General features: G+C 42.2%; 1 protein-coding gene across 1 annotated transcript in view; it reads left to right on the top strand.

Moving 5' to 3' along the window:
• Window positions 1–14,126, top strand: part of LOC145407229 (uncharacterized) — an 82,817-nt gene extending 68,691 nt beyond the window's left edge. The window contains exons 6-11 of the mRNA XM_080278264.1: window positions 1–58; window positions 7,132–7,238; window positions 9,259–9,439; window positions 10,051–10,275; window positions 11,863–12,026; window positions 12,646–14,126. The exon at window positions 1–58 is cut by the window's left edge and continues 155 nt beyond it. Of these exons, the coding sequence (XP_080134390.1) occupies window positions 1–58; window positions 7,132–7,238; window positions 9,259–9,439; window positions 10,051–10,275; window positions 11,863–12,026; window positions 12,646–13,131 (1,221 nt within the window). The 3' untranslated portion in view covers window positions 13,132–14,126. The remainder of the gene's footprint in view (window positions 59–7,131; window positions 7,239–9,258; window positions 9,440–10,050; window positions 10,276–11,862; window positions 12,027–12,645) is intronic.
• The last annotated feature ends 1,095 nt before the right edge of the window (window positions 14,127–15,221 follow it).

The following is a 15,221-nucleotide window of genomic DNA, read 5'->3' as shown; positions in this document are numbered from 1 at the left end:
TCCCTCGCCGAACTCACCACACTCGGGGGCAACACCATCAAGTTCACCAGAAAGGGAGGTTAGTGGATAGTGAGGGGTTAGTGTGGGAGGTGGGTTAGAGAGGGGTTAAGTTAGTGGTTACTGGAGTGTAAGGGTGGGTGACATTACGGTATATGTTGAAGGATGAAAAAAATATATATATATATATATATATATATATATATATATATATATATATATATATATATATATATATATATATATATATATATATATATAAGTGCCGGAACCGAACTGCCCTGTCTTATCGAAATCACCAGAGGAGCGGTTAGTGGTTAGTGAAGGAGACAGAGTTAGTGTGGATGGATTAAAGAGTGACTGAACCGAATTCGTCCTCTGTAGCCGGAATCTCCAGTCATGAAATACACAAAATACACCTCGTAGGTAATCCACTATGTCCTACTTGTGATGCAGTGTGTGTGTGTGTGTGTGTGTGTGTGTGTGTGTGTGTGTGTGTGTGTGTGTGTGTGTGTGTGTGTGTGTGTGTGTGTGCGCGCGTGTGCGTGCGCGCGCGCGCGGGGTGATAGATTTGAAAGGCTGTTTCCTAAGGCCCACCAGTCCTAAATGCCACAACTTCACATGTCACCATTTCGACACATAACCACCGTCCATATTAGATACATTATAGGGTTGTCTTATTCAGGACTGGCGTAAGGGTATGAATGAGGGTGTTCTTACGTCACGGCGTTAACAGAAAATCATTGTCTGCTTAAACGAAATATGCCGTATTCTGTTCCCAATCCCATCTTAGACTCGAGCCCACGTTCATTCAGACAGCAGACCACTTCTATATAACCTAACCACCACCTGTACCTGTTGCTTTTACGTAACCACATGTCTATTAATTATTTACCTGCCTTTCCTACTCATTTAGAAGTCACCGGTACCAGCTTACCTGTCTTGGCTTCCTGTTTAGTCACCTTTCCTGTTCTCTTGCCAAAACTCCGTTGCAAACATCTTTTTTAAAATCCGTTCCCTGTTCAGACAATATACCGTTTCCTTCCGCCATTTCTGTACAAATTTACATGTTTTGGTCCATTCCCGATGCGTTTCCTGTTCAACAATATACCCTGTGTGGTTCCGATGTTCCCGTAACTGATAATTTGACATCATTTTCGACCAATATTCAAAAAATTTATAAACAACTTGTCCTTGGCTCCTACACGCACCTTGCATTTCATACTCTTTCTTTTTTATTTCTTCATCTTCTTCTCCTCCTCGTCGTCGTCTTCTCCTCCGCATCTTCTTCCCCTCCCCGTCTTCTTCTTATACTTTTTTTTTCCTTGTAAACTTTCTCCCGTATTTCCCAGACATCCTGATCACAGGCTATCTATACCGTTTCATTCCTCGGTTCTTACACAGTTCATTTTTCGCGCCATTTCCGCGCGTTTTGGCTAGACTATATTGACATACTTTCCCCTTTCAGAGCTATCTTATAGGATTCATATTTTACACCATACCTGCCCTAAAATAAATCGTCTCATGCCACGGTCCCTGTACATAGCAATTTCACACTTTCCCGCGCATTTCCTGATCACCGTAATCTTGGTTCTCGTCTCTCTCTCTCTCTCTCTCCTCTTCGCTGGCTTGCGTAACTTCCGGTCTATTTGGTTACTTTGTTTTTCCCCTTGAATGAGTTGTGTTTGCGTTCGATTTCAGTGTTATTATTATTATTATTATTATTATTATTATTATTATAGTCTTTCTTGCAACTTACATTTACGCCCTTATATCACGTGTGGCAGAAAAATAATATGAACACTTGCCAAAAATAAACAAAATAAACGGCGATAAATAACTGGCAGAGAGAGAGAGAGAGAGAGAGAGAGAGAGAGAGAGAGAGAGAGAGAGAGAGAGAATTCATTGCTATTTAAAGAAAAAATAAATTCTTACCTTGGCGATGTTAAGGGCAGACATTCGCCTCTTCTGCCCCTCCCACCCACCTCTCCCTCCGACTAACAGCCAGTAACGAACGAGACGGAAATGCCTGAAGAGAAACGGAGGGAGAAAAGGTTAAATGTTCATGAACTTTGAGTATTACATTGTACTCATTGTATTGCAGGGCCGGATACAGCACTTTGAAAAAAAATTGAAGGGGGGGTGGCTCTTAGCGAAAATATTATACAGGTTACCACTTATTTAATTCAAAGTGATATAATACATTTACTTTCATTTTACTTGTCTAATTAATATACGTCTGATTATATGTTGCTTATAATTGTAATCACTGGTCTGAAGGAAATAAACTGTACATCCCCCCCCCCCCGCCCCATCTCCGTGCCTGTACTGTACTCACTGTATTGTTCACTTCCGGCCAGGTCTTCCTTCCCAGCCTGGTAACTCTAACATGTAACTATGGCACCGTTACACACAATTTCGGAACATAATGCCGACATAATGTGACTGCACAGCATCTGCCAGCAACCAGTTCTGCCCATATTTATAGCGTATGTACGACGATGTTATACCTACAGGCTTGCTATAACAGGGTGGGAAGGAATACCTGGCCGCAGCTGTACATATATCTTATTTATAACTGTTAAGCAATTTATTCCTCTTGGGAAGTCGTTTTAGAAGGAAACAATTTTTTTTCCCCCCCGAAGGCTTATGACGTTGCTGGTAGTGATGAGTAACTGGTGTGTGTGTGTGTGTGTGTGTGTGTGTGTGTGTGTGTGTGTGTGTGTGTGTGTGAGAGAGAGAGAGAGAGTCACACCATCACAGCAATACCATTTTATCACCTTTCTCGTCATCAAAGAAAACGATATTGAAGGAGAAACATTTATGTAATCATTTTCCTAACACCACATTTATTTTTAATTTTCCCAGCTGCAACTATACCCTCTTCAATTTAACCTGGTCTAAAATCGCTCCCTATCCATCTTAAAGGCTCGGCACTACAGATTAGCGCTAGAATATCATGCTAGTCACGAAGAAGTGCTATGAAAAGGGTGTAAGGGCGCGGTGTTATCTTTTTCAGCCACTGAGCTCCTAGAATATCATGCTAGTCACGAAGAAGTGCTATGAAAAGGATGTGAGGGCGCAGTGTTATCTTTTTCAGCCATTAAGCTCCTAGAATATCATGCTAGTCACGAAGAAGTGCTATGAAAAGGATGTAAGGGCGCAGTGTTATCTTTTTTCAGCCATTGAGCTCCGTGAAATAAGCCGCAAAAAGGACGGAAATAAGAATCAAGAGAGTGAAAGAACAACAGACGGTTTTATTCAGCTGAGACCACCAACGAGGTTAATGAAAGCTTATGTTCCCCTCTGGTTCGAAAAATCTCAAAAAAGTAATATATGAAAAAAAAAAAAAAAAAAAAAGGAAATTGGACAGCTATGGCAATAATAGTTTTAAAAGGTAATTGAACTGAAGGGGTTAATGAAAGGGATGTGAGGGGTTTGGATGAAGGGATGTGGAGGGGTAGGAGGGATGTGAAGGGGTATGGAGGGCGGGGTGTGGATAGAGGGGTACGGAAGGGTGTGGAGGGGTGTAGAGGGTCATGGAAGGGTGTGGATAGAGAGAGGGGTACGGAGGGGTGGAGAGGTGTGGCGGGGCATGGAGGGGTGTGGAAAGATGTGGAGAGGTATGGAGGGGTATGGATGTGCAAGGAGGAATATGGAGGGATGTGGGAGGTGTGGAGGGACGTGGATAGAGGGGTACTGAGGGCCGTGAAGGCATATGGAGGGGTGTAATGGTGTCGAAGGGTATGAAGAGGTGTGGATGGAGGGGTGTGGGTGTGGAGGGGTATAAAGGAGTATGGAGGGGTGTGGAGTGACACAGGGGTCAGCTAATAAGAACTGGATATCCTTGGTTTGAAGGTCTCTCTCTCTCTCTCTCTCTCTCTTTCTCTTATTTTTCATTTCACTCATTCATTTCCTACCTCCTCAGTTACCTATCCCATCCTGTTTATATCCTACCTACCTACCTACATACATATACAGGCTGCTTAATTACTACCCCTACCTTCCTTCTACCTAAATAAGGTACCTAACTACCTACCTTCCCTCAATTATTTGTACCCACCTACTTACAGTACAAACATATACTTACTTACATACCTACCTCCCAACCCTCTCGCTTACACATCCACCTACTTACCGACCTACCTACCTTCCTACGCCTATTTCCACCCTACCTACTTACCTGTCACCCTAGCCTCCTGCTTTAACTACATACCTTCCTCATTCCATTTCCACCCTACCTACCTACTTACCTAGCTACTTTCTCACGTACCTACCTACCTACTTACGGTACTTCTCAGTCTTCCCACCTACTCACCTGTCAATCAGTTTACCTTCCCCCTCTCTATATCTATCTATCTGCATGTGTCTATCTGTATCTATCTAACTTGAGAGAGAGAGAGAGAGAGAGAGAGAGAGAGAGAGAGAGAGAGAGAGAGAGAGAGATGATAAGGATGTGGCCGAGTCTGTCTGAGCCCCGAATTCATTTCCTGCTTAGCGGTCACTGATGTCCCCTCTCTCTCTCTCTCTCTCTCTCTCTCTCTCTCTCTCAGATAACCCAGTCCCTTATCTTTAAGGCCACCCACCTTATCAGTTACACAGTATAACCAATGAAATTCTCTCTCTCTCTCTCTCTCTCTCTCTCTCTCTCTCTCTCTCTCTCTCCTGGAAACAGCCCCTCACTGATCAAGGGTTCGCACCTAATTATGAACTCAAATCGTGACGAAATGGTTAGGAAAGGAGAAAGAGAAGGAGGAACAGAGGAGAAGAGGAGGAGGAAGGGAGGGAGGAGGGAATGTGGGAGGGAGGGAAGGTGAAGGAGGAGGGAGGTAGACTGCAATGGGGAGAGGAAGGATGGGGAAGGGAGAGGAAAGAGGATGATGGAAAGCTACAATGGGGAGGGGACGATGGGAAGGTGAATGAAAAAATGGGAGACAAAATTAATGGGGTTGAAATGGGGGAGGGAGAAGGGGATGAAAGTGGAGAAGTATAAAAGGAAAGAGAGAAGGAGGGAGGGCCAGGGAGAAGAGATGAGGAGGAAAGGGAGAGGAGTACACGGGATTAAACTGGGGAGGGTGGAGAGTAAGAAGCAGGAGATTGAAATGGGTGGAGAGAGAGAGAGAGAGAGAGAGAGAGAGAGAGAGACAGAGACAGACAGACAGACAGACAGAGACAGAGAGGAGGGTGAGTGAGAGCTGTAATGGGGATGAAAGAGAGGTAGGTGAGGGAGAGAGAGAAGGTATTCGGGGATGTTTAATGGGGAAGGGAGAAAGCGAGGGTGAGGGGGATGTGTATTGGGGAGGGGAGAGGGGTGTGGGTGAGGGAAAGGTGTAATGGGGAAGGGAAGGCGTGGGGGAAGGGGATGTGTACTGGGGAGGGGAGAGGGTTGTGGGTGAGGGAAAGGTGTAATGGGGAAGGGAAGGCGTGGGGGAAGGGGGAGGTGGGTTGGTGGATGGTTGGGTTGGGTATGATTCACCAACCACTTTGCTACCTCCATAACCTTGGTATTTTTCACACCAGGCTAACTGTGTATAACTGTGCTGGTGTGTGCGATACAGATAGATAGACAGACAGTGATAGATAGATAGACAGACAGGGAAATACAGAAACCTTATAAACAGAGATAGATATAGATAGATAGGGAAATACAGATACCTTATGAACAGACATAGACAGATATAAACAAAGTGAAAATTGTGTGTGTGTGTGTGTGTGTGTGTGTGTGTGTGTGTGTGTATACAGTACTATTTCATACATATCTGCCATTCTCTGGAACAGCTATACCCTTTTCACCCTAACCTGGCCCATATTTCGTCCATTCGCACCTTATTTCCGTAGTCCACTGACTGAAAAAGACAATACTACGTCTCTACATCCCTTCCATAGCATTTTTCGTGAATAGTATAGGCGTAAGAGGCGGGTGGTCTGGGTGAACGGCAACCCCCCCACCCATGACTTGGAATAAGCGTATTCAGGACAAAAGTTGATTTTTCAAGGCAGATCCTTCTGATAGTGCAATGGTAGCTTTAAAAGGAATCATGGTTAAAGTAACTGGAATACCCAAATTATTAAGCAGGTATTCCCCGTAATGTGTGAGGGTACACAAATTTATTGTTTTCGGTTTTCTGAAGAGATGCCTGTTCATGTGCTTGTGGTGGCTAGCATCATATTTTTAGTGTTATTCTCTTGCAACAACTCATAGTCTATTCAAGATGGAAATACAACAATTTTCAGTCGTTAAAGTCTGGTGTCTACGGTACTCATTCCATACTTAACAATCGTCCTAGCATTACTTAGAACGTTAAACAAAAGCAATTTTTTTCCCACAAAATCTCTACGGAATCGACCTGCTAAGAATGCTTCTGGTTTTTTGGTAGCTGCTGGTATAAGATGAAATTCACCTGATGGTTGGTATAATTCCGACTGAGAGTTTTAGTCATGGCTGACGTGTGTGTGACAACGTTACCATCAAAGAATGTTGTTTTCAAGATCCGGTTGTCCCTCTAGGCTTGCTTTGCATAATTATAGACTGATTAGGTTCTTTATGTCAAAATTATACATGTCCGCAACTTTTTAAACCAACTACTTTGCTGATCGAGTAATATTTTATGTAGAAAAATGGTTCCGGTCAATTTGTGCCGAAATATAACAGATTTTATTCAGCCTGAGAGGCTTCTCACATTGAATGTCACACCTAACCAGTCAGCCTAAACGCTAATCCCTTCACAAGAGCAATCTCCGAATAAAATCCTTTGGGGGTCTGAAGAACAATATAAGACACCAAACTGAAAGTCAGTCCCAACTCAAAAGTATCCTTCATTTTGCTTTGGCTTGTCTGACAACCATCTTCAGCTCAGACCCCCGTTCGCAAGTGCAAGATTCAGCGATAATGAAGGGCATAACCTCACCAGTTCTGTCTCACATAAGTTAAATGAACTTGAAGTAGTATGAATAAGCTAAAATATAATGACACCGTTGTACTGAAAGAATTTAGGATAATATGTACCAGTCTGACACTGGAACCATGACAAGCTACCAACTTCATTTCCCTACAACTCCAAAACTAAACATGAAAACAAAGCAACAGGTAGTACACAACACAGACCCACATACTAACCAGTCGTGTATTGGCAGCTCGACTCCTGGGTAACGGTGTGGAGGTGATATTGGAGAGCGAGCAACCAGTTTCACGTGGCCGGGCTTACTCCATCAATCAGCTTCTCTTTGTTGACAACGAGAGGGTACGTGCGTATGTACTTTTTAAAATCTATTATGTATTCAACGAATTTATTCTCATTCATTTATTTGTGTACTTATTGCTATAATACTTTCTATGTTTCTCTCCCTATATATATATATATATATATATATATATATATATATATATATATATATATATATATATGCTACATAATCATGTGTGAATGTGAAGGAAAGCAAGGTGTGGACATACTGAGTTTGCAAGGTTTTTTATTCTTGCTACCTTCAGACAATTTTATGCTGCTTGGGGAGATACGAAAGTTCATGGAAACTCACCCCCCATCGCCACCAAGGAGGTCCTATTGATCGCGACTCCTCTTCAAAGCTTTACAGAATCGTTCGGATATCAATAATAAAATACAAAATGCTCATTTCGCTGAAGGGGGTTTACCTTCTGTATACCCAAACCCCACAATACTTAAGTTTACGTCCTTATAACTTCAGTGCAATCCCACCTCCCCAAACTAGCCAGCCTCACAATATTTTCAGCTCCTTAACCTCCTGTATATTGTACCTCAATTCCATATCCCATGCCCAGTTCAACCAAAATTAATAATCAGTCTCACTGTAACCCCCTCTCTTAAAACTATAGCCTACTGTGTCTAACGTTTGGCCCAGATTTTCGTCCTTTTGCTGCTTATTTCACATAGTTTAATTGGCATAAAATTACAATATTACGGCTCAGCATACTTACCACACCACTTCTTCATGACTAGCACCATATTCTAGGTTTAATTTATTGCTGCAGCTCAGCATTCAAGGTGGGGAGACGGCAGTTTTAGACCAAGTTAGAGTAAAAAGGGTAATAGCAAACCTCACAGTGTTACCATTTCGCTAACCTCTCCAAAAATCCAACTTCCCTGTCACAAGCCAACCCCACATACCATGATCAGTTCAATTCCCTCTAGTATCAATTTTATCTTCAAGAATCGTCATCTAACTCCATACATCAAAACTGGCCAACATCATTTATCTCCAACCCCTAAAGCCCCCTTTTACTTTAACCCTATAGCCTATGTTCAGTTCAAACCTTTCTAGCACCAGATAATCTTCCTCAACCTCATTTTAACCCACTCTCTTAAAAGGAGTCAGCCTGTTTCCAAAACTCCGACTCCACACCTCATTCCAACATGTTCAAACATTAACCAAAACTTCTCCAGCCTCACTATTACCTTCTCTCCCCAATAGGTATTAGAGCTACAACCCTAATACCGCAACCTTAACCCCAGACAGGCATCCCAAAGTCCTAATCCCTTTCCTTTACCCTGTCTATAGTTCATTTGCTTTAACTTGGATATTTTCATCAATTTGCAGCCAATTTCCCATAGTCCAGCGGCAGAATCAAACAAATACTGTTGCTCTACATCCTCCCCAGAATAGTTTTTTGTGACAAGTACCACATTCATGGTGGTAGCAGATGGGTGGCTACCATCGATGCTAGGAGGTACAACCATGAGAATAAAATGTGTCTGCAAGCCTTGTTAGCTAACCATACAATCATCATTCTTAGACAAGAAATATTCAGCCACAAGTACAGTCACTCTGTTTCTTCTGACTGATTGTACACAGAGTAAGCTGAGGCTCTCACATATTTATAAATCTTATAAGACATCTCAGATTTTTTTTTTTTCCCAACCACTTCCAACTGTTGAGAAGTAATTAGCTGGTTTGGGCACTTGCTTTAGCTTCCGGTCCATAGAAAACATCAGCTGTACCTTGGCCAGCTCTAATACAGGGATTCCTTAAAAGAAAGCATAGATTTGTTTTTAGATTAGATAAGATATTCTAGTGTTAATCTCCTATTGCAGCTCAGCATTCAAGATTTGGATATGGCAGTTTTACATCTAAAAGTAGACAGAGTAGGCCTATAGTAAATTGCAGCCTTACAGTGGCAACTCCCTCCTGCAGATATCACTCAAGATGTAGAGATGGCAATTTTACACCAAGTTAAAGTGAAGTGTATAGTAAATTTCAACTCTAAATGGCAACTCCCTCCCACAGATATCGGAACTCCAATCCCAATATGGTGATCTTGAGACAGCCCCACTCTTAGGCTACCCCTGGCCTGCCTCACAGTTCCTCTCACACCTCCTGTGGTGGGTGGAGGAGCAGCCTCAAACCTCATACTTCTCCGAGTACCTCAACCTCACCAACCTCGCTTATCTCGTTCCGGGCCATGACGGTGAGGGGTGGTTGGGGTTGGGTTTGGATAAATTAGGATGGGTATGGTTTGCTAGTGTGGGGTTAGATAACTGGAAGTAGGATTGGTAATGTTTATTTTGATTAGGATAGGGCAGGGCAGTATGGAGTTGGACAGAGTGGAGAAGTACAGTATGACAGGGTTGAGTAGATGAGATTAGAATTGGCTTGGGTTCAGTTAGGGTAGAGTTGGTAAGCATATATTAGGATAGGATTGTGAATTGAGCTGCATGGAAATGAGTTATATTACAATACCAATGCTAAGACCGGAGTAACGTTAGGGTAGTTGATAAAATGCTACGAATATACTGTACTGTACTCAGCAATTTGGTCAGATATGACTACAAAACAGGTATCCCACATTGGAAGTCAGGAATGCATTCCAGAATATCACAATTTTTCCAGTACAATTGGTATTGTGCTGTAATGGGGGAAACTGGTAAATCATCTTCATACAGTACATAACAATGGAACCTTATTAGGCAAGTTTTCTGTAATCTTGTGTGAGCTAAACATTAAACAAGAACATCAAGAAAGACTCGCAGCAAGCATTTAATGTATACCCAAATCCATTAAAACTTTTTGCTTCTACAGAGAACCTAGATCCCCGAAAGTACACTGCATTTATCCCAACGGACGAAGCCATCAGCACAGCCTTGTACGCTGATGCCCCCGATCCCTTCCTTCTGGACTCCGACCTTAGGGACCGCCTGGTGTTGTCCCACCTGGTGCCCGGCCGCCTCTACCAAGCTGACCTCAAGCCTGGCATAACCCTCACCACCCTTGCCAACACCACACTCACCATCACCAACCTCCCAGGTACACTCATGATCAAAAGTTTATCATCATTTACCAACTGACTTGTGACAGTGGAAACTGTTATATTAAATATTTTGCAATATGAAGCACACAACAATAGAGTTAGAGAAGGAAAGGTGTTCTCTGACATTTAGGGAGGAAAGAGAATTAATATGGATGACAGGACACAATGCTAGCAGAGGACTGTTGGCATACTTTTGCTCATGAACGTAGCTTTATAACCAGCCTCATCATCGCAACTATCAAGGTTAAACTTGGGGACAAGAGTTTAAGATTTCGCCTCTTCCACTTCTTACTTTTCTCTACTGGCTCTTATTTCCAGTCTCAAAATGTCCTGGTAAAGTCTGTCTGCCCACAGATGATGCATCAGCATTAGGGAGAAAAGTGATAAACATGCCCTGAATGTAAAGTAGATGCAGTGGAATTGTAGGCAAGCTTTTCTCCCTGACTGTGCCTTCCTAATCAAATTCACTATGATCATGCACAACCTCAGATACTTCCCTCACTGCCACAAGAGATGCTTTCATGTCTCCTAGGCACAGCTACAGAATTGCATGATGAAGCTTTTTGAACCATGATATCAGTTACCAATGGCATATTTCTCCTGCAAATTTCCCACAGGAAGGGTAAGGGACAATTACATTCCTGTATGGGGATGCATCTGACATACCGGTACATCAGTCCCACTGTCACAAGCTGTAATTTCCCACACTTTAATAAAACTGTCATTAGAAGGATAAAACCACCTTTGTTTTAAAAGGGTTAATTATAGTACTGTATACATAAAAAATACAGCAGATGCTGTGAATAGTAGGCAGACAAGATTACCAAGCTGGCTAGAAGCTGTAACACATTTGTTCTAGCCTACAAAGATCCCTATCCCCTTCAGCTCAGTTACCAGTGATGTCACATTTAGTAAGATTGAAAGGTGGATTTGACAGGCAGCCGAGGAAACTTATTCCTGTCCCATAACTAAGACCCATCAGTTTTCACGCAACCTTAGAACTGAAGTGGCCCTTTTCCATCATGTGAAGACATGAGACTTAAAATTTGCAAGAGTTGCACAGATAAGTGAAGCATTATTTGCTTGGCATCATGAGAATGTTTAGGCAACTGATGTTATTGATTGGTATGGGCAGGCTGAAGTAGTTTGTACATGAGTAGATGATGTGCAAGAGTAACTGCACGAAGCATAGTACAGGTCTGAGCATGGAAGGAAGAGCATTTTGGGGTAGACCATGGAAAATATGGGATAAAATCCTGAAGGAACTTCAGTGTTAGGGAATTCATGCAAAATACTGTACTGTGGGAGACCTTGCAGCTTGGGAAGCTGCTATCAGGTGAAAAATACAGACCAGTACAAGCATGTAACACTGCTTTCAATATGTATATATCGATTGGAAATGAAATAAGGAGAGTGGAACAGTAAAGAATGTTAGTGAAAGATAAAGAAGAGGAAAAGGAGTGTTTGAAAGTCAGATAAGTGTGAGTGGATGATGAAGTCTGGATACTGTTCTCCCATGACCATCCCTTGTTGGGGTTACCTAGAAGAAGCAAAGCATTAGAGTGAATGATGATGTCTTGCAGATGGAGGATTGGCAGTTGGTGAGGGTCGTCTGGTGGGTGAACAAACATACCTTTACAACCTGGCCAATGTGTTTCTCGTGGACCACTTGCTGGGCATCTCAGAGCAGGACATCCTTGCTGCCATCAACAAACAGCCTACTGACCCCTTCCTTGACACTGAACAGGTAATGTCCTACCATTCTTAGCCCTTTCAGAAGGATGTCTTTTTTTTTTTTTTGTTCTTGGTACTGTAATACAGTACCTGTACTATTATTGGTCCACTATATCAATTTGTCATTGGCGATAAGAAATACTGAAGTTTACATACACTGTGTCTACTACTTAGCTGTAAAAGTTCCAAATCAATTATTATTATTGTACTTGTAAAATTAGGTCCTTACTCTGTTGCTCTTAACAGCATTATAAAGTATCACATAGTCCTGTACAGTACTGTATTTTGTTGGTGTTGCACTAGAATAACACCAGAAATGAATTATTGCAATGCAACTGTTGTGAGAAAATTACCTAAAGTCAGTACAGTACAGAAACAGATCACAGTCATCAATGTATTGCCCCATCTTTTCACAAAACCTTAGGAACTCATGGCAAAAAGTTTTCCATGTCAAATGTTTCTTACTTTCTGACTCATTCTTTTTATTTAATTATTATTATTATCATTATTCCTCACCCTGCCCTTGGGTGGGAAAGGAGGTACAGATGATGATGATGATTATCATTATTATTATTCTTTCTTAGTTTTTCCTCACCCTCCTCCATCGTTTAACTCTTTGTGTGTTTCTTCAGGAAAGTATAAGGAGTACTCCAACACCTTCAGTGGACACACCCGAACCTGCATCGCCTGTCCCAACCCCTGGCACCCAGCCCGAGCCCTCCACCACACCTTCCTTGCCCCTCCAACCCCTCACCTTCCAAAATCTCCCCACCACCACCACTACCCCACAACCTCACCCCACCACTCCACAGTTCCGGTTCACCACCCCAAAACACCGCCCCACCACCACCCCACAAGCCCCTCCGACCACCACTCTACAACCCCTTCCCACTACCACCCCGCGACCCCAGCCCACCACAACCCCACAGCCCCAAACCACAACAACTCCACAGCCCCAACCCACCACAACCCCACAGTCCAAACCCACCACCACCCCACAGCCCCGCCCCACCACTCCACGCATTCGATTTGAGACAAGGACAGAGATCAGTATATCACGCAGGGTCAATGATGGGGACCTTGAGCCAATAGACTCTCCATCTGAGGGATCATTGTAACACTACTGCATCTTTTCACTCCCTCTACACCATCACCACTACCACACCACACTCTAACTCATACATCATCCCAACACCATACACACCACACCACATTCTGCACCTTTTCACCTTCTTTATACTACAATATCAAACTGCATCACATACCACAAACATCACCATCACAACACAATTACACCATATGCCATAATGCACCCTTTTAATTCTCTTGGTGCTGGAGAGAGATACCTTCACACAGTGGTGCCGATACAGCAACAGTTATACAAACATCCTTCAACTCTCTCCCTATCCTCTGAAAGGAAGGTGGTGAACTGCAGGAGAAGGACAATTTCTGTCTGTAATCCACCAGGTTCACGTCCTGATGAGCCTAAGGCCACAGCAACAAACTTTCTTACACTACAACAACTTACTGCACCTCATAAACCACCACAGCACCACCATACCACGCTCCACCTCACTACCTCTCCATACACACCACACCTCTTATTATCCATACTTCATAAAACCATAATTTCCATACTTTAGTTTGTAGACAAATTATTAGTCTGCAAATTTTATACTTATGGGACCCTGGATTAAGAAGTGTATCCATGCAGTGTGATAACTACAAAACACCTTCCATATTTACAGTGATATGTGACTCAGCTTTATCATAAAGTATGAGTGTTGTTTGATGCAATTATTTTGGATGATGGAGGAATGTAATTTGAGGTTATCTAACAAACTGGACTTCTGGATATTATTTATAATTGTGAGGGTATATAAAGTTCACAGATGATTTTTTTAAGCATGTCAACTATATAAAGAATTCATATAACTGTAGTGAGTACAGTACTGTGATTGTAATAATTTAAGACTGAAAGTAATGTATTTGCTATTACCTTCTCTCCCTCTCTCTCAGTACTTTTAGATAATTTCACTGACCTTCGAAAAACCTCTCAAACTGATGGGGCTGACCCACTGAGCCCAGAAATGTTTCTGTATTTTACTTTTGCCATCTCCTGATGACTGTCTCTCTCAGTTCTTTTAGATAATTTCACTGATCTTTGAAAATACCTCTCAAACTTATGGGGCTAACCCACTGACCCCAGAAATGTTTCTGTATTTTACTTTTTTCATCTCCTGATGACTGTATGCAGCTTAGGACAGATGTTCCAAACCTGAAAGGTTAGATATAGACTCAATAATGCCCTTCAGGACAAGAAGCATTTCCTAAGGTGAATATATTCATTTGGTGATATTATAAATAAAATAAATGTACATTACCCTGATTCAAGGGTTAGAGCATAAACTGTTCCCTGCTGCAAGAGTGAAGGTTTGAAACCAAAGGAGCACAAAACACTGAGTATGGAGCTTCAACTGTGATCACTTTAGCATTCCAAAAGTTAAACTGCCATGTATCCCTTGAACCAAGTACTGTACCCTCTTTTCTTCATGTTGGGAGTATTGACATTGTTAACTTGTGGGTAAAATACAGTGATCCAAGTTAAGAGGCATTCACAGGAAAATTGCAAGTCTCATTTGCTATACAGGTTAACTTGTAGGCTGGAGATCACAGCTTCACCATCACCACAAGTCCCCTCGTGGGTTGTCTTTCATACAGTGCACCACAACTCCCACGATATACTATCACAAGCAAAAATTTGCCAACAGTCCCCTGCCACCAATGTGCCCCGCCTTCCATATTTCAAATTTTTTCTTAAAAAAAAAAAAAAAAATAGTATCCTTCATTTTCATCCTTCTCTCTTTCACTGTACATTTTATATATACTGCTACTATAGAAAAACACTTGCTATTATTGCTATAGCATGCCAAATTTTGGTTGTGATAGTAAAGTCAGGGACAAAAGTTCACCTGTTATTCCCCTGTGTCTACTTCACACTTTGGGCAAGTCCATCACTTAACTCAAAGAGAATCATCTATGGGTAGATACTAACCAAGCTTCACTCAGCTTAGGATTATAAGCCTGTAAAGACATGTGAGAAGTACGAGGTGAGCTGTTTGGTGAACTTTTGTTTCCAATCATACCTTTGATATACAGTAATGCATCTGAATCCTCCAACAAAACCCACCATAATGTATCTGTATCC

The sequence above is a fragment of the Coenobita brevimanus genome, chromosome 72 (genome assembly GCF_032717465.1).
Source record: "Coenobita brevimanus isolate Jiangsu-jjx chromosome 72, ASM3271746v2, whole genome shotgun sequence".
In the NCBI taxonomy this organism is placed as follows: Eukaryota; Metazoa; Arthropoda; class Malacostraca; order Decapoda; family Coenobitidae; genus Coenobita; species Coenobita brevimanus.
Note: the sequence above shows the minus strand (reverse complement) of the source record. Positions and strands in the feature narration are given on the sequence as shown.